General features: G+C 35.8%; 1 protein-coding gene across 1 annotated transcript in view; it reads left to right on the top strand.

Moving 5' to 3' along the window:
• The window catches only part of LOC116232731 (interleukin-1 receptor accessory protein-like 1), a 404054-nt gene extending 381512 nt beyond the window's left edge, over nucleotides 1-22542 (top strand). Inside the window, exons 4-6 of the mRNA XM_090141906.1 lie at nucleotides 17954-18140; nucleotides 19958-20111; nucleotides 22538-22542. Of these exons, the coding sequence (XP_089998032.1) occupies nucleotides 17954-18140; nucleotides 19958-20111; nucleotides 22538-22542 (346 nt within the window). The remainder of the gene's footprint in view (nucleotides 1-17953; nucleotides 18141-19957; nucleotides 20112-22537) is intronic.
• The last annotated feature ends 2896 nt before the right edge of the window (nucleotides 22543-25438 follow it).

Here is a 25438-nt window from a genome sequence, read left to right as displayed (position 1 = left end):
AATCATATTCCTCCAAAGCTTTGTGTTGCATTAGTTTTCACAATTCAGCAAAACCCTTTCCTTGCATACTTTCCTTGGTGTACTACAAATTGTGCTTAGTCAAGATCTTAGCATTTTAATGTTGCTCTTTATCTTTCAGTAATTGGAAATTGAAATATTTATGAGTTATTTTTTCTGTTCCAAAAAGTAGAGGAAAGGGAAATAAATTGTACAGAAAGTTTCAGTTTTATGAAGTAGCAGTTACTGTTCCATAATTATCATAGAAGCATAGTATCCTTAGTGCTGGAAAGGACTTCTGACAGCCATCTAGTTCAAATCTTCTGCAATGAACAGGAACACCACAGCTATATCAGGTTGCCCAGGGCCCTCATCCAGCCTCACCTTGAAAGTCTCCAGGGACAGGGCATCAAGCACATCGCTTGGCAACCTGTTCCAGTGCCTCACCACCCTCATTGTAGAAGATTTTTTACTTGTATGTAACCTAAACCTACCCACTATGAGCTTGAAACTATTTCCCCTTGTTCTGTCACCACAAACTCGCCCAAAGAATCTGTCCTCTTCTTTCATGTAGCTCCCCTTTAGATACAGAAAGGCTGCTAGCAGGTCATGTTGCAACCTTCTCTTCTCCTGGCTGAACAGCCCCAGCTGTCTCAGCCTGTTCTTGTAGGAGAGGTGCTCCATTCCGTGGATAATTTTTGTGACTCTTCTATGGATGCACTCCAACATGTCTATGTCTCTCCTGTACTGAGGACTCCACATCTGAATGCAGTACTCCAGGTGAGACTGGCCATGCTTCTTTTGAAATCTTCTGTCTTATGATGGAAGGTTTCCCATAACAATCACTGGTAAAAAGGAAACAGACAAACAACAGAAGAACCCAACAAAATTCCTCAGATTTTTTTTCTGAAGTGTTTTGTAATGTTCTTTGTGTCTCTCCTCACAGTACTTTCTGGGGTTCTTTTTGGTGGCATTTATAGTTATGGTATCTCACAATGTCACCTGGCATTTGAATTAGTATTTTATGTATTTATGTATTTTGTTTGTAATATTTCCAAAACTGATTACCTTAGAAGATAAATAATTCTATTATTTTCTTGGCCACTGTAAAAGGAAATGTTTGGCAATTTTTTGAGACATAAGAAAGTTGTATTGATATTGCAATGAATTCTGTAATGTAAGAAAATACATTTTGAAATACATTAAATTGTGTGTACAAAGAAAATCATAAATTTGAGAGAAAAATCCAGAAGAAACATTACCACAAAACTGAACATTAAGTTATATTCACTAAAAAAGAAGTTGCATTTTTATGTTGTTTAGGAATATGCAGAAGCTAATTACATATTTCATGTATATTTGCCACAAATTTTTGGAAAACCACAGAAAATCAGTAGACAACAGTACTACCAGAATGATATGGATTCAAAAGTAATAATGATCATTCTCAATCAAAAGATGCCATTTTTTAAAATCACTTTGAATGGATTTTGAAGTTTTCAGATTGAATAGTACAGAAAGGACAACTAACCTTGTATAGAAAAATACAGAGAAAATTGATGTGAGTATTGTCCTGGAGAGGGTGGGACCAGGGGAGAAGAAGAGACAAGCTAGAAACAGAGGTGGGGAAAGACCCAGCTGGGAAATAAAAGTGCCTTGGAACAAGCCTGAGGCCTTTTAAGAGTGTTACTCTGTCCCATCCTTAAGAACTAGTTGAAAATCTTCAGTTTTAAAATAAATCTACTGGTACATTTTCTACTCCTCTTTGTGTGGTACAGACTGCTTAGTGCCTAACACTGATCATAGAAGCATTGTTAAGGGTCAGGGGAGCATTGATTGGTGAGACACAACCATGAGCTGTGAGTGAAAAGTCACCCAGTGTAATCATCTGAAGAGTCTCTGTGTCATAAAGTAGGCATGTAGGCTGCTCCAAAAGTAATGTCTTTTATTTATTTGCGTAGAAACTACAACAGATACAAGAATCACAATAATACTATTTGATTGAACAAATTCTCAGCTACAAAACATTGTTTTTGAAGATAGTCATCACCATAAGCTATGCATTTTTGCCATCAATAAACAAGAGCCTGCATGTTGCACTCAAAAATCTGCACCGGCAGAGATGACCCACTGTTTCACAGCTATTACGATGGTACGATTGCTAGGAAGATGTTGCCCACACAGACCATCTCTCATCAGCCCAATCAGATGGAAGTTAGTAGGCAACAAATCCATACTATACAATCAGTGTGGTAGTAGAATCCAGCTAAGATTAGCAATGTGCTCCACAACCTTCAAACTGGTGTGGGTCTGGCATTAGTATATTGCAAGAGAAAAACTGTCTTCTTCCACTTCAGATGCCATTTTGTCAGACTGCCCCTTTGCTACCATCTATCACATGGCAATAAAATGTAACAGAATATTGATGGGAAGGTTCAGTGTCTACTGCCATACCACCAACATCCACCTCTGATGTCATGAGGCAACACAGTAAAGCAGGAGGCATTACTTTCTGAGCAGCCCTTGTACTTCAGGCTAAGGGATTTAAAGGACTCACTGTGGGATGCTGTAGAGAGTAGGGAAGCATTTTTGGATTATTAAAAAAAGTATGGTTAAATGCAGGAGATGCGTTACATTTTCAGGGGACCGTGTAGAGGAATGACGAAGATGAGAGAAAGATCACGTATGGGAAAAAAGGAAAGAGTACAGGGTAAAAGAAAAGGCATAGGTGGAAAAGGAAATAAAAGGTTGTCCAGTAAATGGGCTGGTGAGGAGTACTCTTTGTCTGAGCCCTGTAGTATCATAGAATCATTAAGATTTGTAAGACCTTTAACGTCATCTAGTCCAATCATCAACCCGTCCTCACCATTACCACTAGCCATGTCCCTCAGTGCCACATCTCCACAGTTCTTGAATACCCCCAGGGATTGTGACTCTATCGCCTCACTGGGAAGTCCGTTTCAGTGCATCACCGCTCTTTCTGAGAAGAAATTTTTCCTCATATAGTATCTGAACATTCCCTGGTGCAACTTAAGGCCATTGCCTCTTGTCCTATCACTAGTCACCTGAGAAAAGAGACCAGATAAGTGACCTCGTTGTAAAATGGAATTAAATCAGTTGAGCAGGACTTTCCCCTCACAAACTTGTATTGGCTATATTCTGCTACCTTACAATTTATTATTTATTTATTTTTAATTTGGAAGTCAGTTATCTGATATAGCCAACTTTCAGAACACATTCCTTGAATGGGTGGTTTAAAAACAGATATTTCATTTTCTTCAAAAGCTGGAAGAACAAGCTCTTGTTTTTTGAAACATCAAACCAAATTGAGAATATATATATATATTTTTTTTTTTAATTAAGTCTTACACTACACCAGGCACCCATAGGAGCTGCAGGCAGATAAACAGGAGGGAGCTGTAAAAAGTCTAGGGAATGTGAAAATGTGGTTGTGCCAGCCAAATGCATCCACGTGTGTATTTACTTTAAAAGAACATTGTTCTCTCCAAAATCAGAAAAAATGTTTGAGCCCTTTCTTCACTCAGCAATTAATGTATCTACCATGGCAACAGATTTCAAACTTAAATACATGTAGTATATTTATTGTTCTTATAAGCTTAGCAATTATTTATCTTTCCTATATCATATTCACAACAGATGTTTTTCACCCTGTACAGTAATTATTTGTATTCTATTCTCATTAGTTACACAGAGGAAAATGATGTGGCTACAGTATAGCAGCTTTTAGCATGAATCGCCTGGAGGATTTTGTTCTATAAATTTCTAATCACTGCATCATGGTAAAATGACATGGAGTAAGTGCAGAGTTGAGGCCAAATATCTACCTATCTGCAGGGATTGACAGGCTAAAGTATTGCTCTGGAAGTCAGCATTAATTTCTCAGTCCCTTGTGTGCTGTAACACCAGTGCTGAGCTATCCCCAGCCAATAAAGGAGTAAGAGGCCCAGGAGGAAAAATGCCAAAGTGGTCTGCCAAAAATGAATGTGTTACTTGCCAAATGAGAGTTAGCCAACTTTTTTGGAGTTCTCATGGCTCCTTCATCAGCAGCCTAAAATGGCTGCATGGAGTTGCTTTGCTACTGCCATGCTCCTGAGCACAGAACCTTTCCCTTTCCAAGCAGAGAGCTCTCCAGCTCCAGCAGCCTCCCTTCCCTGTGGATTTCCTGCCATAGAAATACACATCTAAGACTTGGGCAACATTAGAGAACTTGGACAAGTCTCATAAAATTACCTTTCAGCCTAGATTTTCTTTTCAGTCTCAGAAAGTCACTAGTGGTCCCATTCCTTCTCCTTCCTTTTGTAAATTATGTTAAAGATATATTGCATATGTTTCCTTTCTACATAACCAGCAATATTCCTGAAATTGTTGCAATACAACTTCCTCCAGCTGAAAGCAAATCACGTGCCTTAGTTATTCCATCAGCAAGAAGATTATTTTCCAGCAGTTGCTCTCCCTTGTCAGCGCTGCTGTATGGAGGCTGTTTAATGTGGAGCATTGAATACTCATTGCAGGGAACCCAAAGCCAGAGGTGCTCTGTGTGCCTGTAACTGAGTAATACAGATGTGGCCAAGAAGTCTAAAGCAGAGTGCTTCTTTCTGTTCTTCCTTTCACCTGTTTATCTTAGTGTACAACTTCTGTCTTCTGCAAAAAGCCTGCTCCCAATGTACCTCTTCTATACATGTAGCTTGTATAAATGTGCTCAGATTTAGAGTAATTAGAGTAAATTTCCATTACTATTAGTGACATTGGGACTAAGTATACAATGTTGCCACTGACCCTACTGCTTTGAACTCAGCAAAGCTAAAGCCAAGGGTTTCAGTGTGATTATTTAAATCTAATACCAGCTTCTGAATTGGTTCTGTAATGAAAACTGCATGAAAAACTGCAAGCCAAAGTTGTTCACTGTCTTATGTAGCTCTTACTTCACACTAAGTAAACAATCAGTCTGTACAAGAAGCATGGGCAGGGCTTTCCTGTGCACCTCATTTCAGTTCATGCACCACTCAGCCACCAGAACAGTCCTGAGTTCCTAATCCCTCTGGCCTCTGATTGCCTCTGATTGCTGAGAGTACCAACCTCCATTAATCAAATCCAACTCTGTACTCCAAACATTTCTATTTAGATATTACTTTCTAGAGGAGATGTGAGTCTCTTTTATAGCGCCCTTTTATGCAAACATTTTCAAAAAGTAATGACAGTTCATCAGTCTAGTCCTATGTCTTTTTTTTTTTTTTTATACAACACAGCAACAGTCCTGAGAAACTGTATGTTCCATCTTCTTTTTATATGCTGTTTCTGTCTTCCCTGTGGCTGTGTTGTCTACATTAAGTGGGTGCTAGTGCACTTGAATGAACCTGAAGCTGCTCTGGCTGGCAAGTAGGTTAAGATGCCTGAGCACAAGCAACTGAAGGGGCTGTGAGCCTCGAGTGCTCAGGTGCCGGCAACTGGAGAGGATAGGGCACTTGAGAACAGCTTCTGGGCTGGAGTTACCTGCAGTGTGGATTGATACTCCATGAGCAGACCTCAGAGTTGATCAGCTGTTGCAGGTGAACTGCCCAAAGCTAGAACTGCAGTTTATGCAAATAATATATATTTATGTAGGTGTCTGTCTTTGAGGTTGGATGTGCATATGGGTGTGAATGTGAAGATGCGTATGCGTGCTCATCTTTTGCGTGCATATGCTCATCCTGGCTGCTGGATGAACATGAGGCACAGAGCTGCAGCAGCCTTTCATCTGCCTGGATGCTGGGCTCAGCTGCCTCTAACTAAGACATTAAGCGTGGGAGAAGATACTATGTATCTGAACAAATGGAAAGAAAATAGCTGTCTAACTCAAAATGTTTTAGTATTTAAATAGTTGTAAATAGATCAGAATTCATCCATGAAAAAATGTGGCAAAATATATAATTGATACAGAAATTTACAGATTCCCTTTGTTCTCCCCCAGTTTGAAGAAAAAGTTACTGAAATAGACTGCAAAAAGAATATTACATAACAGAAACCAGTGCATAAATGACAATGCAGGTTAAATTTTCTATTCAGGAGTTTATATATTCACTCAATTCTCTACCAGCTATACATACTAATGGCATTGTTCTGAGCCACGGAGACTTTATGAAGTGAAATAAGCTGCTATTCCTATGTTTAGATAGTGAGAAGCTTGGGCATGAAGTTAGGTCACAAGTAACAGCAAATGATTAAGCTGGCAGCATCCGACCAATTACAAACACTGCCCTGCTGCAGAATGGAACAGCCAAACAAGCCAGTGTAGAGATTCTACTTTTCTGACAAATAAAGCTGACTTTTCTGTGAGACCACCAAGAAATAAGGTGAAAGAGCTGACTACTACCTCCCATGTATGTGCCAAACTGTACCAATACAGACACACATAAAGACTGGGCCACGGTTCAAGTGAAAAAGAAGTGCAAGTGAGTTTAAATAATCAGAAATATATTTAGATTTCTTCCGTTTATCTTTCACATTTTAGTTTGAATTAAAATCTACAGAGCAAGAATTATTTTGTCAAACTAAAAAAAAAACATGCACTCCACATACAGCTTGAATTACATAAAATTATTCAAAACCATCTGCTTTCTTACATTCGTATTGCTGCTATTCACATGGCTTTGGATTTTCATGTCTGGGTATTCTGGATGATTCATGCTTCTGAGTCTGAGAGATAGCAGCAAGCTTCAGAACTAAAACAAGAAATGAAAATACGTTATGGTGTCTGGCACCTGTCTGTGCTTTATCTTCATACATCTCTGCCTGTTGGGACAGCTGAAAACTGTAGCCTTTTTACTTTTCACCTCAGAGTTGTTTATTTTGGTGGCTGATAATTAAATGAAATGAAAGTATACAGTTTCATAAATCTGAAACTTGAAGCTGTGCTGACTTCACAAATTCTGGCTGGGGCCTGCCAGTGAAGGTAGAAACATGGCTTTTGAGGGCAATATGGGTATGCAGCTGTCCTTGTTTTCATCAAGCAAAGAGAGGGAACAAGGAAGAAGCCAATCAGCATCTTCTTTATTTCCAATAAAGCTTTCAGTTTAGGAGTATAAAATAAGGTGTATTGCATTTGCAAGAAGAATGATTTGCTGGTAAAAATGTTCCAGAATTTGATGACCTTCTGAGTCATCAGGATGTAGTAACACCCAATTGTTCCTGACAGCAGAACATTGCATAGGCACAGCTGCTAGTTCATGCACCAAAATGGTAGCCATCAAGACATCATTTTAAGAGCTTCATTTTCTGGCTTCAACTTTTTTTCTGGCCTCTACTTTTTTTTTTATCTTTTTTTTTTTTTTTTTAATTATTATTTTTATTTTATATCTGTTCATTCTCCTACAAACTTTTTTTTTTTATTATTTTATTTTTTTTTTTTTAAGTATTTTTTTTTTAACAGTTCCCAGCCCACCTCCTGCATGGGAAAATAAAATAAAAAATAAGGAATTGAACAAAACAAGACCAAAAAAACAAAAGCTAGGAAACAAAGCATGGCCAGCAGGTCAAGGGAGTAATCCTTCCCCTCTCCTCAGCACTGGGTGGGGCCACACCTGGACTGTGTCCAGTTTCGGGGCCCCCAGTACAAGAGATGTGATCATACTGGAAAGATTCAAGTGAAGGGTCATAAAGACAACCAAGAGACTGGAGAACTTGCCTTATAATGAGAGGCTGATAGAGCTAGTGCTGTTCAGTTTAGAGAAAGCTCACTGAATTTATATAAATACCTTAAGAAAGAGTAAAAAGAGGATGGAGCCAGGCAGTTTTCAGTGGTACCCAGTATTAGGACAAGAGGCAGTATGCACAAACTGGAACACAGGATGTTTCATCTGAACATCAAAAAACAATTTTTATGCTGTGATTGACAGCACTGGCACAGTTACTCAGAGAGGTTGTGGGATCACTCCACTTGGAGATCTTCCAAAGCCACCTGGATGCGGTCCTGGGAAAATGGCTCTAGACATTCCAGCTTGAGCATTGAATTTGGACTAGATGACCTCCAGAGGTCTCTCTCAACCTCAACCATTCTGTGTTTCTGTGTTTATATAAATGGATCAAGTGGGAGGAATAATAAAACTCTTTGAACTCATCAGTTCCTAAGGAAGTATTAGTATTACATTTCTGCTATTCTGGCTTATGGTGCTAAGTAAGATTCTAACTATACTCTCCTTCATGATCACATAGATTTCAACAAAAGACTGAATTATGAGGTGGTAGACTGCCTATAGGGTTTCGTGCTAAAGTATTATCCTACTGTAATTGATGGAAACCAGAAATGATATTCATATGTCTCTTCATAATTCTGTTTCCTCTGGGAAAATATATCAATCTACCCACAGAGAAAACATTCAGTGTCATTCTGACACTTCTTCGTTTTAGTACTTTCTGACTCACTGGCTCAAAATTTCTTCTCTAATGATCCTAGGAAATCTGAAATGAGTAGCTAACTTAGCACCACATTTGTAAGCCGCATTAAAATATTCAGTATACTATTAAATGCAGACTAGTAGTGGTCCATATTGTACTCGCCATATATAGTCTATGAATTATAATGTTTTTTTGATTGACCTTGGTCTTTTTAAGATCAGACCAGATCCAACATGTAATCTAACGTTGTGTTATTCCCTGAAGGAGTTCACATATCACATATGTTCTTAGAAACTTCTTTTTATAATGTGGCTTTCCTCACAATACCTATAAAGCGTAGGTATAGTGTATTTATGTAACTATACATAACATATTTCTTATCTTACATTCACACATTCTCTCTGATTAGTTTTACAGTTGCTGGAATCCCAACTATTCCTATATTACTGGTATATATATACATATGTAAAGACGCATACAGTGCATCAGTATCTATTTTAATATTCCTAACTTGTAGGAGTATGAGATCTTTTGTCTGAAATTTTGAGGAAATACATTTGTAAATGTGCTTTAACATTAAGATTATTTATTTATTTATTTATTATGGAGAGATTGGTTAATTGTATACAATTGTCCTTCAATATAATTGTCAGTAAAAGTTTCTGGTTGAGGTTATTGCCATAAATTTGTTCAAGCACATTTTATTAAGAAAATGAGGTTTTATTAATTTAATGTGGAAATCAATGTTAAATTGATTCCAGATTGAAAGGAATAAGTTTCACTTAGATTTAAAATAGTCAGATAATACAGATTATTCAGTAATAAAAAAGTGTGTATGTTTATTTTTTTCCTAACTCACTCATAAAAAAAAAAAAAAAAAAAAAATCTTGAAGGTATTACTAGGATAAAAATATTAAATTCCCTTTCTAGAGACTGATTTCTATTTCATTTTTATTATCAAGAACACCAATAAAAGGTCTTTCACAACAGTCAGTAGTTCTCTCTTACATAAGGAAAACATTATTCTAATAACAACTTTGTACTTCCACATTTTAATGGAAAAGGAAACATGGGATGGAAGCAAGTACCAAACATGTTAGAAGAACATAATGTATAATGTATAAACCTTATGCTTTCAAGGATAGAAGACACTAAGAAAAATCAATATTTCCTGATGTGGCTAATTTGAACATATTAAAACAAGTATCTTGCAGAGCACTGTTATTCAAATAGTCCTGGAGCCTTGTGTGAATTGACTGATTTCATAATATCAAGCACATAATTAGGTGATCCTTGAGTGTAGAAATCAGTGCTTATGTAATTCAGTTGAGGTCACAAGCAGTTTTCAAACTGGACTGGCCCTCAGGGGTGTGGAAGCTGGAGATAATTCCAAAGGTGCAGTGCAAAATTTCAGCTGGCAGCTGTCTGTCTCCCTTCACTTTTCCTCTCTCTTTCTCTGCTCCCTCACTACTAAACCAGCATTTACAGGTCTGTTGGCTCTGGAAGCTTTGTGAAAAATGCAATTTGTGATTCCAGCTAACAGAGTGAGAGCCAGCCGTTCCTGATCTTGGGTCAAAAAACATCAGCAACAATAGAAAAAGATTAACCTTAACATTGCGTAGGATGTTTGAAGTGCTATCCTGAAAAATGGTTTGAAAGCCAAAAACTGCTGAAGGTATCAAACTCCACTGTGGAGAGAACCTCACTAGGTGGTAAAAGTTCTGGCTGCAGTATGATACCTTGGCCTTCCTCTTTGCTATGTGGTCCAAGGCTTAAAGCACATCCTCAAACAATCCCACATCTGTCTAAAGGCAGGAGGTTTTCTCTTGAATGGAATTAATCATTTATAAAAAGTGGGTATTGTTACAAGTGGCCAAGTTTACATAATATAATTTAAATTACTGTGAAGAAAAGACATTTCAAGATTTTCTTTTTAAATGCAAATTTCCTGAAGAGCTGGAAATAAGGTAACATTCCCAACACATTTTGTGTGATTAGGGGAAACATAAAAAGATAGTGTTGGGGTTTTTTGTTCCTGTTTGCTTTCTTCAGTTTCTTTGCCTGGGTAAACATCAAAATACTGTACTAAACTCGGTGTAAATAACTAACTTCTATTAATGCAGAGCTTGATATTTTTTTTCTAAAAATGGTACTGACAGGGCAAAAAATGAATTTGCGGTCATGGTGTAGGTTGAAGGAAAATTTCTGTTCTGCAACAAGTTAATTTTCTGTTAAGTCATTTTAGTTAATATACTCTTCAGTAAGCCAGTATCATAACAGGCTGTGTACCTCAAGCATAAACATTCCCTTCAAATGAAGGAGAAGTAAAAGGTATGCACAGGATTGTCAGGGCAATCCCAGATCTGAGTACAAACTGGGAGATGAACTCATTGCAAGCAGCTCTGCTGTGAAGGACTTGGGTGTTCCAATGGACAAAAAGCTGAACATGAGCCAGAGTGTGCTCTTGCACACTCAGAAGACCAACAGTATCCTGCACTGCATTAAAACAGGGGTGGAAAAAGTGAAAGTGAGGGGACTGTCCCCCTCTGTTCTGCCCTCGTGAGGCCCAAGCTGGTCTCATCCAGGCCTAGGACCCCCAGTACAGGAAGGATTTGGAACTGTTGGAGAAATCCTGAGGATACCAGAGGGTTGGACCACTTCTCCCATGAAGACAGAATGAGGGAGATGGGCTTGTTCAGTCTGAGAAGAGAAGGCTCTGGGTCACCTCACTGTGGCCTTTCAGTACTCCTTTTAGGGAGCTTATGAAAAGGAGGGAGACCAACTTTTTACACAGGCAGATGGTGATAAGACAAAGATGAATGGTTTTAAGCTAAAAGAGGAGATTTAGATACTAAGAGGTAATTATTTACTCAGAAGATGGTGGAAGCAGTGGCACAGGCAGCTCTGGTGTCCCATCCCTGGAGGCGCTAACGCCAGGTTGGATGGAGCCTTGGGCAACCTGAGCAGATGGGGGCAGCACTGCCCACAGCAGGGGGTTTGGACTGAGTTATCTTTAAGATCATAACCCAAACCTTTTTATGATTCTACAATTCTATGAATACAAAGAATATAGCCTGTTGTTTTATATGTAAAGAGTTAGTGGACATTGCTGCATTTGATGTGTTTTCTTATTACCCTATGATTCTATTACATTCGGAGCTTCAGAAAGATGTTTTAGCTGCAGATCATCAATGCCAAGATCAACAGAGGTCTATTTTCCCTCTCAACTGCTACTTCAAATGCTGCCATTTTTTACTAAATGAAGACGGTGTCATCCTACATACCTCAGATGGAAGTTGATTCTTCACATAGGAAGCAATTTGTGGTTATACTGTTCACAACAAAACAAAATAAGATCTGGCTTAACATTTAGGGAGGAAGTGGAGATAACTTTCCAAAGAGCGCGTTCTTTCTAGTCTCAAGAACTGTAAGTTTTCAGTATAAGCTATATTCCCTTGCACTGGCCTCCTGGTGAAGGGAATGTATGGTAAAACAACAGAGTGGACAATGAACTGTTAGAGTCCCAGTTTTCCAATTTCTGTGAGGAAAAGAAATGATGAAGGATGCTGCCCTGGGGAACACCAAGCTGCATGGATTCACAGCGGAGTTCTAACTAGTGAGGCTGAAGGCAAGATTGCTAATTACTTGTTTGTATTTATAACCAATGCTGGAAAGAAGAGCAGTTTTATAAGCGTAACTCATCTAGATGTATTAAGAGATCTCTTTTTTTATAAAGAAATCAGGCCGTAAGTACCTAATCTTTTAGGCAGTTCATTCAAATGCAATATCTATATTTTAAGAATTTAAATTTAGAGAAGCTATTATTCTGTGTGTTCTCTTATCTGTTTCTCCCCTTGTGTCTCCTATTCCTCCTCCTCCCTTTTTTTTTTCTCTCTGAAAAGTTACCCACTAATTTAATTTTGTTCAGAGAAATTGGATTTAAATTGATTTGCTGTCTTAAAGAAAAATCTCATTGTATCTTGCTTCCTATTGCTATATTATGTGTAAGATCTGAATTTTTCTGTGCTTGAAAATCTGTTGGATGAAATAAGTAAATGAAAAGCTTAACTTATATATGGGAACAGGTACAATTGATTTTTGCACTTCTCTTGAACATTTGTGACTAGGTCATCAACAGTTCTCATTACATCATTCAGAAAAAAATAAAAGCAACTGATCGTATCATGTGATCAGCAAGTAGACTGATCTGAGATTAGACATGATGGAAAAACATTTCTTTCTCAATACTAACTGACTTTTCCTATCCCAGAGGCACTTGTCTGCTACAAGAGAAATTTATCAGTAGATGGTCCACATTGTTGCTTTAGGCTCCTTGAAATATTATGGTCCTACAGGAATGTATCACATAAAAGAGAATTAAAGTTAGTATACATTTATGTGTGTATGGAAAAGTTATTAGTAACAATCTAGCATTTGAAGTTAATTCAGATGAAATAGAGCTGCTACTGCTTTAAATTTGCTAAGACATTTGCTAACATGGTTCAGCTATCACTAGTCAAAGGTCATTGTTGGAACAAATCCTTTTAGGGATGTTTTATAAACTGCTAGTATTCTGCAGTGATTGTATTCCTTATTCTTCTGTATCAGTAATGAAATAAGGTCCATTTAGATTAATTGTTCTTTTTTCTATTCCTAGCCACCTGGTTAAGTCTCTCATATATTAGCAGTAATAAAATATTCAAACTTGTTAAATCTGTAAGACTTTCAGCACTTCCATTACCTCCAACTTTTATTTAGTTTCTTTCTACAATGGCAATTATATTGGCTTTTAATTTCATATGCTGTATTATAGCATAGTATACCAAAGTTATTTACAAGATTGAATATAACAGTAGGAATTGAGTACAATGCAGGGGCACAAAGATGATGTGAGGCCTGGAGCATCTCCCATATGAGGAAAGGCTGAGAGACCTGAGATTGTTCAGACTGAAGAAGAGAAAAATGAGAAGGGAATCTCATGACTGTGACTATCTGAAAGGGTCAAGTCAATTTGGGCAGACTCTTTAGTGCCATGCAGTAATAGAACAAGGGGCAACAGGCAGAAACTGAAACACAGGAAGTTCCATACAAACAGAAAAAAGAACTTTATGGTCAGAGTGACAGAGCACTGGAACTGCGATTAATTGTATTTTCACATTGTGTAGTTACATTTCTGTATTGAATTAACTGATACCACATTGGACTAAGTACAGTAATACACGTGTAAATATATGTCTGGAATTAATATATTTTATCAAAACAACCAAACCTTTTCACTTAATGCAAAGAGGGCCTTAAAAATCCATGTCAAACTATGGAGAAATTTCGATAATATTTTATGAAATATGTTTTGTACATTAGTAAAGCAGGTGACTGAATATCTTCCTACTCCCAATAAAGAAGTTTGTCTTGTAGACAAAGGCAACGAAATATATACAGTTCTAGTATGCTCTCCACTATGTATTCATAACTTCTGAGATTTTTATTGCCTGAATTTTATCTAAGTAGCTGTTATATATATTAGAAGTTTTGAAATGTAGCTGTGTATTGCTAAAGGTTCACAAATTGGACCACACTGGAGAATGAAAGGAAGAAAACAGTTTGTTGCATTTGCTCTTAATAGGGAATGTAAAAATGCTTCTAGTTGTTTATAAAATTTTCTTAAACTCATGATATAGGATTTTTTTATTTGCTTGTTAAATATAGCGCCTCCAGAAAGAGACATACGGAAAATTTCCTGAACTCTAACACACTAACATTTTGACCCTCTTCAGTATGTATGCTTGCCAGAGGGATCTGCTGTGTGCTGCAGTTTCTGAGAGCTGAAAGGCTTACATGCACTGCATCCATTATACTCCAGATGTAATCAGCAAACTTACCTCGTCTTTCTCCTTACAATTTCCACGTAGGGACTGTTTCAGTTTTCCCTATTTTTCTGTTATGTGAGCCCATTAACTTTATTTTCTTTGCTTGTATTCTTGTGTTACTCTGGTTTTCATACCACTCTTTTTGAGTTCTGGTTCATTCCAATAGTTTTGGTTTCTGATAGAGTTCCGGAGGGGCCAGATTGACAGTGTAGTTGGTATTTAGAGCCTCTGTAGAAAACTCTGTGCCACCTAGGGACATCCAGAGTGTTAGGTTCTTTGGATGATACTTAGGGCAGTTGAGAGAAAATTCTGCTAGGGAACTTAGCTAAAAAGTATCCATCCAAATTATTTCACCACCATATACACCTGACAGGTTAGTACATAAGTTCAACTCTGTGTACAGGAGAGGTGTACATATGCAGTTCAACTTCGGTATACACGAGACAGGTATACAATGAACACACACTTCATTAAGTCATTAAATAAAACCATCCTCACAAGATAACAAAATCAAAGAATGACGGATGTTGGAAAGGGCCTCTGTAGATCATCTTGTTCAAATGCACCTCTTATGCAGGACCATCTAGAGCTACTTGCTCAAGACTATGTCCTGATAACTTCTGAAAATCTCCAAGGAGAAGGACTCCACAACCTCTCTGGGCAGTTGTGCCAGTGTTCAGTCACTCTCAGAATAACTGATGCGTGGAGTTATTTCTCCCTCAGGGTAGGACTTTACATTTCTCCTTGTTATCTTCATGAAGTTCCTGTAAACTCTTTTCTCTAGCCTGTTAAGGTCCCTCTGGACAGCAGCACAACCCTCTGGTTTATCTGCCACTCTCCCCAGTTCTATGTCATCTGAAAACTTGCTGAGAGTACACTTTGCCCTAACATCCAGAATATTAATGAAGATCTCAAATAGGACTGCACCCAGAATTGATCCTTAGGGTACACTTTTAGCTACTGGCCTCCAAACAGGTTTTGTGCCACTGATTACTACCTTCTGTGTCCTATCCATTCAGCCAGTTTTCGGTCCCTCTCACTGTTTGTTCATCTGTCCCCTACATTAACAGCTTCTCATCAAAGATCTTCAAGGAGACAGTGTCAAAAACCTTACTAAGATCTAAGTAGACAATATCTACTGCTTCTCTCATCTGCCATTCCAGTCTTCCATCGTAGATTATCAAGCTGATAAAGCATGACTTCTCCTCGGTGAATCCATATTGATTACTCACTGTCTTTTTCTTATCCTTCATGTGCCTGGAAATTGTTTCCAGAACTAGTTGCTCCATCACATTCCCATGAACTGAGCTGAGACTTACAAGCTGTTGTTTAACCAGACAGGCAGCTAAGTACCACACAGCTGTTCACTCACTCTTCCCCAGTGAAACTGAGGAGACAATTGGGAATTATTAGAGGCATTCCAGCATGTTGACAGCCTGGCAGGGATTTGGGGGAACATGATTTGGGGGAACATAATTTGGGGGAACAGCGAGTTTAAACAGTCAGAGATATTCTCCTTTTATAGAACCAGCATCCGAAATTACATGTGGTAAAGGACATTCTGTTGCAATGAAAACTTGAATGCTCCTCAGAAAGATTTCTGACTCTAGCATTTCACAATGCCACTATTGCAAAGAAGTGTTTTAAGCAAACCACATAAATTAGAATATTAGGCCATTTTCCTCTGAGTAGTGAAGGAAGACTATATATATATATATATATATATATATATATATTTTTTTTTTTTTTTGCTTGGTCCTTTAGAGAAATGGAATTACACTTAAATATTTGCCTGATTGTTTGTTTTCCAAGATCCTTCTAGGAATTCTAAAATCATGAGATAATATTTATTTGTGATTATATTTATGTCAGTATTTAAATGTGAAATTAGCTAATCAATACCTTCCTATGTATTACTCACAGTCATCCAATTGTGTACTCCTTTCTCAACCAAGAGATTGATGGATTGTTTACACCTTCTTCCTATTTCCAAGGGATAGGTTTTTCAAGAAGACGAAAATAGATCATTATGAAAAAAAATAACTTAGGTGACTTTAAATGAGGTTCTCTAGCCATAGATAAATACTCCAAGGAGAATCTTTCTGGAATAATGTAATAATGTAATGTACAGTACTAAAAATGTTTTCATTGACATACTGGATGGTTTTGAATTGCACATACAGGTAAACGTGGTGACTTGCTCTTGAGCAGCTTAAAACCAGCAAGAGTGATCCATATGCAATGGATACAGTCTTTGCTTTGCATCACACTTAAACAACATTCAGTTTAAACAGATGGGTTCTTGAATGAAGTAATGAATTATAAGGTTATTATAAAGAGGCAGGTTTGATTGATTTCCTTAATTTCCTTGATTGTCCATAAATTAGCTGGATATCTAAAATCATTTCATTACAGAATTTACATTTCTAAGAATATTTTACAATTTCCTAGTTACTTTTATCTTTCTTCTTACATCTGTGTTTTCTCTAGAAAATTGGACTGTAGAGTTTTTTTTAATGAAGTTTTTCACTCTTATTCTCTGCTATTAAGCATTTCTGTGACCTCTCCTATAAACGAAAAAGGAGACACATTAGAAATCTAAAGAAAACGAGAAAAAAATCACCATCTTTGACATCCTGCCATTTCTGATACACATAAGATTGTTGTAAGTCAGCAGTCAGCTCACAGAGTCTCAGAATGGAAATAAGAAGAGTGTTTTCTCACTGCTCTCTGCAGGATCGTCTTTCAGCAGATCAAGGGTCAAGTGCATTTACAAAACAGCAAGAGATAAATCTTTCATTGTCTCACTGTATTCCTGAGGAGTGTTCAACTTTACAGACCCACTTGCTGCCCACTTGGAAACCCAAATGCAAAAAAAAACTAAACTAAACTAAACTAAACTAAACTAAACTAAACTAAACTAAACTAAACTAAAAGCCTCTCATGTAATTTTGTCTTTGAGACTAATTAAAGTGCATAGTGAAATGTGGGAAGCATAACAATTTTCCCTAGTCTCCAGCTGTCTGATGTATCGGCAGCAGGAGAGGTAATGAATTTCAGGATGGAGCCCAAACTATGATAGTTTCAGGTAATGCAGAAGTAACATTTTGGCCTTGGAGTGTGGGGAATGCAGACTAAGGTAAACAATTCAGCAGTCTGTTAGCTTAAAACACCCTTTATTCTCTAATTGGAAGGATCATAAGATTCATTTTAGTAAAGGTTGCAAAAAAGGTTACCTATTCCACCTGAAAGTATGCTCAAATCTGCCAAGCAGACGTGTCATGGTGCTGTGTAAAAGTTTTCCTTTTGTCCTATGGCATTATCCGTTCACCCCCTGGAAAGTGCTGTAATGGTTTCAGTCAGCATATTTGTTATCTAGTATCACTGGTGAATTCTTAGAGATTTTATTGCATATGTGATTTTGCTGTTGTCCTCAAATGTCCAGTTAGGGCAGTAATGTCAGAAGGAGTTTAATAAAATGGAGACAGAAACCTTCAGTCAGAGAATAAGGCTGACACATTCTAAAAATTGTGTAGTTAGTGGTAAAATTATCATGAAGAGCTGTAGAATACATAGAAAATACAGTGTTTGGTTTTCTATCTCTTGCTTGGGATGAAAATTATGACTTAAAATCAGTGGTATGTACATCGGCATTTTTTTCATTTCAGACTTTTATTTCTATTTTTATTGCATTACAGAAACTCAACTTACTGTATGAAAGTGTCCATTTCGCTGACGGTGGGTGAAAATGACACTGGACTCTGCTACAATTCAAAGATGAAATATTTTGAAAAAGCTGAACTTAGCAAAAGCAAGGAAATCTCATGCCCTGAAATAGAGGACTTTTTGTTTCCGTTTAGGGAGCCTGAGATTCTGTGGTACAAGGTAAGGAATGCAAAAAGTTTTTGCCTTCAACAATATACTGTCAATATTCTAATGATTTTCATGATCTAAATACTATGTGAAACTTTCACTGTTTTAGACATTCTTAAGAACAGGTAGAATCAAAGATACAAAAAAATGAGCTAGTTCCTCTTAGATGAAGAGGGACTCAGCTGCTTCCTTTGCTACATTTTAGAGCTGCAAACAAGTATCTGGTAACAAAAGAGATAAAGAATAATAGTGTTATCGATCCAGTTTGGTTTGATATGTTAAGGTAAAGCCATATGAGCTGCATATACAGCAATTGCTTGTGCTGTATTAGAAGAAGCACTGAAGGGTATTTCTAGAAACTTCAACATAAAATCTGGTTAGAAAAATGGGAATTGAATAACTATGTGCACATTTATCTGAATTAATGACTTGATTTAGCAGCATAGAAACCAAAACTTTTAAAAATTTGATCTGATATGTTAGAGTTGACTTGGAATTACCAGAGATTTGGTAGTCGGTACCTTTATTTCAATATTGTGTTCTTATTATCAGATTGTTACTTAAGGGTCATGTCCCAGGAAAGGTGTTGCCTGTTGGTGGCTCACAAGAGCATTCCTGTGCAGTCTTTTGAGTTCTGGATTTCTTGCAGTTGGCAGGAAATACTCAGTGCCTTTGTGCTATAATGCATACAATTTAACACCCCCAAACAGTTTAGTAAATCTGAAAATTAGGTTATGTATATTGTGTAGCAGGCTCTGTATAGTAGAATGTCCTGGTACCACTATATGCTGATATGCATTCTAACTATGTTTTAAAAGTCTGATAATTCTCTAAGTGTAGTGCACAAGCACGTGTTATCTAATAAACAAAAACTTGTAATCTAGAAAGTTTCTGTCTAAATTTACTAGCAGCATATCTAAGAGGTACGTAACCAACTATTTGCTTGTATTCATCTTGAAGATTTATCAAATTTAAAACTGTATCTGGCTTCTAAAAAATATCTCAAAAGATACTCGATTTTTACAAGTCATTTATGGCATTTGTGTGAACAAGTTGTAACATACTTTGTGACAGTCCATTGATGAAAAACATCAGTTTGTTTTTCTGACAGCTTACAGATGTATTGCTTATCAATAAATAAATAAATAAATAAATTTTAAAAAAGACCTAGAGACAGAAGAAAACAAAATTCCAAGAAGTTATTTTGATTATCACCTAAATTAATGAGGTGAAAATAAGTTAATCGCTTCAAGGAGTCAAAAAACATGTATGAAAAATGCCACTAATTTGACACAAAAGGCTACTAAAAGTTGGAATACCAATTTTTTGTTTGTTTGTTTTAGTTATGAAACTTACTAAGATTCTAAGTTGTTTACAGAAAGAGGTATCTAATCTATCTTCATTCCTCCTTATTCTCATCTTCTCCTTTTCTACTTTTTTTATTCTCGTTTTGTTTAAATAAAAAGAGAATTTTTTCTTTGCAATCGGTAACTACTTGTGATATAATGGTCATGGATTACATACATAAATGTAATGGCAAATAATTAAATGAAATCGGAGAGCCCCGATCAAAAATAAAATCAAAACTATGAAATAAATAAAATCCTTTTCTTTTTCTCGTCAGAATGAGAAAAATATGTTAGTTGATAAAATTTTACAGTATTTTTTTCTTTTAAAATTTTACTTAACTGAACTGTATTTTGAGATATTTAATGTACATAAAGTTCATAACTACCTCTTGTCTGGTCTTCCTTTCTTTGAGCAGCATTATCAACAGTGGCTCGAGTGTAAGAACATAGTCACTGATTTGTTATGTTATCTTTAAACAGGAATGCAAGTCAAAGACATGGAGGTCAAGTATTGGGTTTATAAAGGACACTCTTGTCATTCGGGAAGTTAGAGAGGATGACATTGGAAATTACACTTGTGAGGTAAAATATGGCATCTTTGTTGTCAGAAGAACTACGGAATTAACAGTTACAGGTAATCACAGGCTCTTACTACATCTTATGTGTAGAAAAAAAAAATGTTTAATTAAACAAACCTAACTATTCTGAGATTCTGTAACTTGAATTGTGTGTATTTGAATCATTCTACCTACATAAGCCACTCTTGTTCAAAACTTTGCTGAGTGTGTGAATGGTTGATACATCAAAGTTGTCCTGAACACAGTAGTATGTGCAACTGGATGAAATCTGAGTTTTGATCTACTGCAAAAGCTTCTGAATAGGTCATGTTTTTGAGTGGGAAATGTGGATAAGGAACAGGTAATTTCAGGAAGCGCTACCTCTTAACCAAAAAATAAGATCATTAAATTCATCATACTTTTCCTTGTGGTTAAATGCCTTAGCACATGAGAATCTCTGTAGAAACCCAACTACAGCAGCTCTGATTGCCTTGGGGCATGAGGTGAACTGTAGTTGTAAACCAATATCCCAGAAAGATCTGTGCAGCAAGGTAGTATAAATGTGGGTGTAGTGTTCAAATAGTAGCATTTTTTCACTGGTATTCTTTCCCAGCTTTCTATGATTTATAATTCAAGAACTTTCTGATCTCAGTTGTTAATTAACTTATTTTCCATTAGTCCAGTTATTTTTTTTTTAATTATTTATTCTCAGCTTTAAAATTATTATGAGCTATCAAGTTCCAGTGTAATTATGTAACGTAAATAAATTGTATCAACTCACAAGCAGCAACTGAATAAAATGCATTTAATATTATCCCCATTTAAGACTACCCTACCAATATGTAAAATCCTTCATAGCTGAAAACATGTATCATAGTAGTAATGTGCACTACAGAAATATATGAAGATAGAAGCTACAGAATTATATGAAGAACATTAGGTTTTAAATTCCTCACTACATCGCAAACCTCAGGTTTTCAAACACAGAAGGAGTATAGCTGTATTTTTATGTAAGGTAGAGAATTAACCTCTAGAATTATGGGATGGTATTGGAAGACAGGAAAAGATTGTGATCGATACAGCATAGTGAAGTTCTATAGAATCTTCCCTGAAAAGAAGGGCAGAAAATGTATATCCCTGGGAAACTGAATGTGAAATAAATTTGTGTGGTTCACAAAGATGCTTGCAGATGTAAGCACTTGCTTGAAGTATAAACAAAAACAAAAACAAAAAAGCAGGAAACAAATCTTAGAGAAGGATTTTGTGGGCTATTCTTGACTATTTAAATAAATAAAATTGTTCTGTGTGCTGACAATTAGTAACCACGGTTATGTTATGTAACAGTTTATTTGTATGGTAAAAAATTTGCTTTTGTGGTGAAAAGTTTGCTTTCTGTTTTGATGTATCCATTTACTCTACATTATCAGAAATTAAAGTGAATTACAGTTTGCAATTTTCTTCCATTAGATCAGTCTGGAAATCATATTGTTTATGTTGTTTTGAGAGAATTGTGGTGATCAATCATGTTTATTTAAGTTCAGTATCAGGATCTCTTCATAATTTTTCCATTGTATGGAATTGATTTATTTGGTCAGTACAGACAGGCAATTACTGTTTAGTGATTAAGCTCATGGTAAACATCCATAACCATATAGAGTCCTCAAGAATTTGATTTACACCAGAATGAGGTTGTCAATTACCTTCTGCAATATATGAAGTATAGACTAAAGGAGTACATATTTCTTCAGTCCTCAAGTTACCCTTCTGTCTCTGCAATTGGTGCTCTACTGCCCAGCAGTATTTCAAGCAGACTTAAGACTGAGAGAATGGAGAAAGAAAAAAGCATTGCAACTAGGTGTTGCTATCTGTAGTAATAGTTTCAGAAAAATAATTCAGCCTTTGTGGTGTAGGTAGGAGTTCAGTGATAAATGTTTAACTAGATAGAGACAGAAGGAGACTTGGCTGATTTTAATGTGTTAAAAAACAAGTGAGTGCATAATGAGAGAATTATATGGTTTCCATCATGCAAATCCTGGCAAATTCAAAGACAACCTCCACACGAGCAAACTACTCAAATAGCACTGTAGTTCTTCATGCCATTTTTATAATATTATGGGATGAACTGTACAGTATGTTTTCCTCTGTGCAGATTTAGTAGCTATGTTTTGATAAGAGCTTTATAGGAAGAGATTCAGGTCCTACATGCTTGCCTTATGCTTTGTCTCTGTGCTGAAATACAATTTGAATCGCATTGGAAATACATTGAGAAGTGTACAGAATAAATGGATTTCAAGATTTATTAAAGAAAGAAAAAAACTTGTTAATGGCAGCAATGTTGCACTCACATTATAAATAACACACAGTATCTTCAAACATTGCATATTTGTTCCTTACCAAGAGTAAGTATACAGTTAAATTCCATTCCAAAATATGATTTCTTCTTATAATATGCATCTTTCAGATTTTTGTTGTTCTTTTTTGTTTGTTTGTTTGTTTGTTTTAGGATAAACCCTTTTTCTTCGCTTTTCATTCAGAATCTCATATTGAAAATACATGATCATTTATACGATTTAAATTAGTTTTCTTATTATGCTATTATCTGACTTAGAAAATATCTGGTTTAAAAAATACAAACTACGCACTGATTATTCTAGCTGGTAGCTAAATTCAAAGAACCAACATAATTGGTGGTTCTTGGATTATGGCTATGTAATTACATACTTTAAGAAGTTCTAAATGCACTAAAACATTTGTTGATATCTATACCTGCAGACTGCCCAACATTACCAATTTTTTTCTTTTATATGTGGAATTTTAATTAAAGCATACCTGACATTCTCAATTATGGGACAGGATCACATTTTAACAGCATGATATCAGTATTAATTTAGTCACACTAAACAACATAGGTAAAAATAATTTCCAACAGTGATTAATTTTCATTAAATGCTATGTCTAATAATACTGGGGGTTTTTTGTTACTTATACTGCTAAAACCTTCACAAGGATAAGTTTTGGCAGATTTTCATTCAGGTCAATTTTTTTCATTCTAGTCTGGTGTTTGTTTAAGAGTGTATATGTCCATACTGCAATATCACACAGTGGTACTCTTCTGGATGAATATGATAAAGCATACTGACCCCATCAGCCTTACTTATTCAATTCATCCATAACTTTTTTGGTTATAAATATTTGAACTTTTTTTTTTCTTTTTCATTCGGTTAGAAGTTAGAAGTTCTTATACCTTTTAGAAGTGTTCAGAGCTAATCAGTAGGTTCCTGTTCAGAGATACCACTTACTATCTTTGCTCATTGATTGCTCTTCTTCAACATATCTCCTTCTGGAATGAGCACAAATTTAGATTTAGAGGTTAGAGCATCTTCAAAATCTAATAACACTAAATTTAGTATGAGTTGATATGATCATTTTTTATTATTTAGATTTAGCCTATTTGGTTTAAATATTTTGCTAACAACTTTGCAAATGCTAGTTAATTCTTTCCCATTTGCTACTGGTAACTTTCTTCTCTAGACTTTTAGACAAAGGAGTGCTATCGGTCTGCTTCATAGGATTTCTTAATGTTTGGGATTCGTTGCACAAGCAACGAAAGCCTTTTTTGCTTTCTGACAGAATTATTCTTTGTTAGCATAGTAGAAAATCTTAAATGACGATAAATGTTTATCGCAAAATGCTTGCATTGATTGTTTCCAGTGCTGTTGCGCTTTCTCCTTCAAAACATTCAGGTACAGAAAAGGTGCGGTAATAAGCCTTTGCTTCTTTATTTCTAGCTGGTGCTAAGTGCAAAGAGTATTACAGAACTAACAGGATTGTTTTCCAAGCATTAGAGCTTGAGAACAGACTCTGCTGGGTTTCTGCAGTTAATAATAGGGACGAACCATTTTGGATGCACTGAGCCCCTCTTTGCTAGAGCTGATCCTAATAATTATCGGAGCTGATGTTCATTTCTTTTGTTCATCATAAATATAATTCAACTCTAGAACATATTCAGGGTGAAATTCTATTTACCAGTATTATTCTGTGCAAAGACTATATAAAATATAAAGCAAACAATAGATTCATTATGAAAGCATCATGTTTGAAACACTGACCAAGCATTTTTATAATACATAAAATCCTGTAGGCTTAACAAATTGGGTGGGTTAGGTGTCGGGTTTTTTAATTAGAAATGAGTGATCTTCTTTTATAGTGAAATCATTTTTATGTGGCTGAAAACAAGGTTCTAAATTAATCACCTGGGTGCATTTGAGTAATAACAATAAGAATATTTAAGAATAATAATAAGAATAACAAGAATATTTGATTAAAACATTCTCCATAAACGTTCATTTAAGTTATTGATTATAAATGGGTTTAGTGGGTATTTCAAAACCATCCTTAACTGACAACAGCAACAAGAAAAGCTATATGGGTAAAGCTAATTCATGCATAATACACCTTCTATAGCATTTTTCATTATTGCTATGTTTTTCAACTTTTTATAAAAATAAAAAAAATCCTTCAGGATATGGCTAGTATTGCTAACTCTCCTTATACAAATACATTTTAATGTGTATTTCCCTTACTATAACCCAAGACTTCTTCTCTGTCTGGTAGAGTATCTTCAGAAGAAGAGAAAAGATCAACCTCTTGTGGCTTTTTTATTTATTTTTGATGATATAGAAATAGGTCAGTAGCTATAAAATTCTAATATATAGTAGAAATCTTTGTCTTTAGCACATTAAAGTAAGATTCAGCCTTAAAATGCTCATTTTAACCACTCTTGTTATTATGCATTATGATCCTGTGTTTATCTGATAGTGTTAATGAATAGAAAACATACCTAGGCTTTGTAATATTTGCATAGACAGTTGCTACGACACTATTTAATTGATGCTGCAGTTATGACTTCTGTTCCATCACAGTCATGTACACCCTATTGAAAATATGTCAGTGAAAGTTGAGAGTTTTTAGCAAGCATTCATTGATAAATTCTTCTTATTTTCTTATTCTTATTTGATGATGAAAACAAATAATTTGTTGAAATTAGCTACTATTTAACAAGTATAAGTATAGTGTCTTCCTGTGTATACTATTGCTAAAATGATGCCATTTCTGCTTATTTCTGTTCATTATGTCATTATTAGAAACGTGGTGACTTTTTAATAATTTATATTGAATTACTTTGTTTTAGATGTTTGGATTTTTTGTGGCTTTGTTTGTAAGGTTCAAAACTAATATACAAAAATAATAACTCAAAAAAAACCCCTATTTTTAAATTAGTTGAGAATAATTCGGAGAAATGCCATTTCTTGGTGTGAGGGAAGTTTGTTTGAGTCAGTTTCTCCTTCGTCATTAGTCATATCAGAATATTGAAATACAAGCATTTGAAGTAGTTGTTGTTACC

This window comes from Phasianus colchicus, chromosome 1, assembly GCF_987193195.1.
Source record: "Phasianus colchicus chromosome 1, bPhaCol1.hap1.1, whole genome shotgun sequence".
Classification (NCBI taxonomy): domain Eukaryota; kingdom Metazoa; phylum Chordata; class Aves; order Galliformes; family Phasianidae; genus Phasianus; species Phasianus colchicus.
Note: the sequence above shows the minus strand (reverse complement) of the source record. Positions and strands in the feature narration are given on the sequence as shown.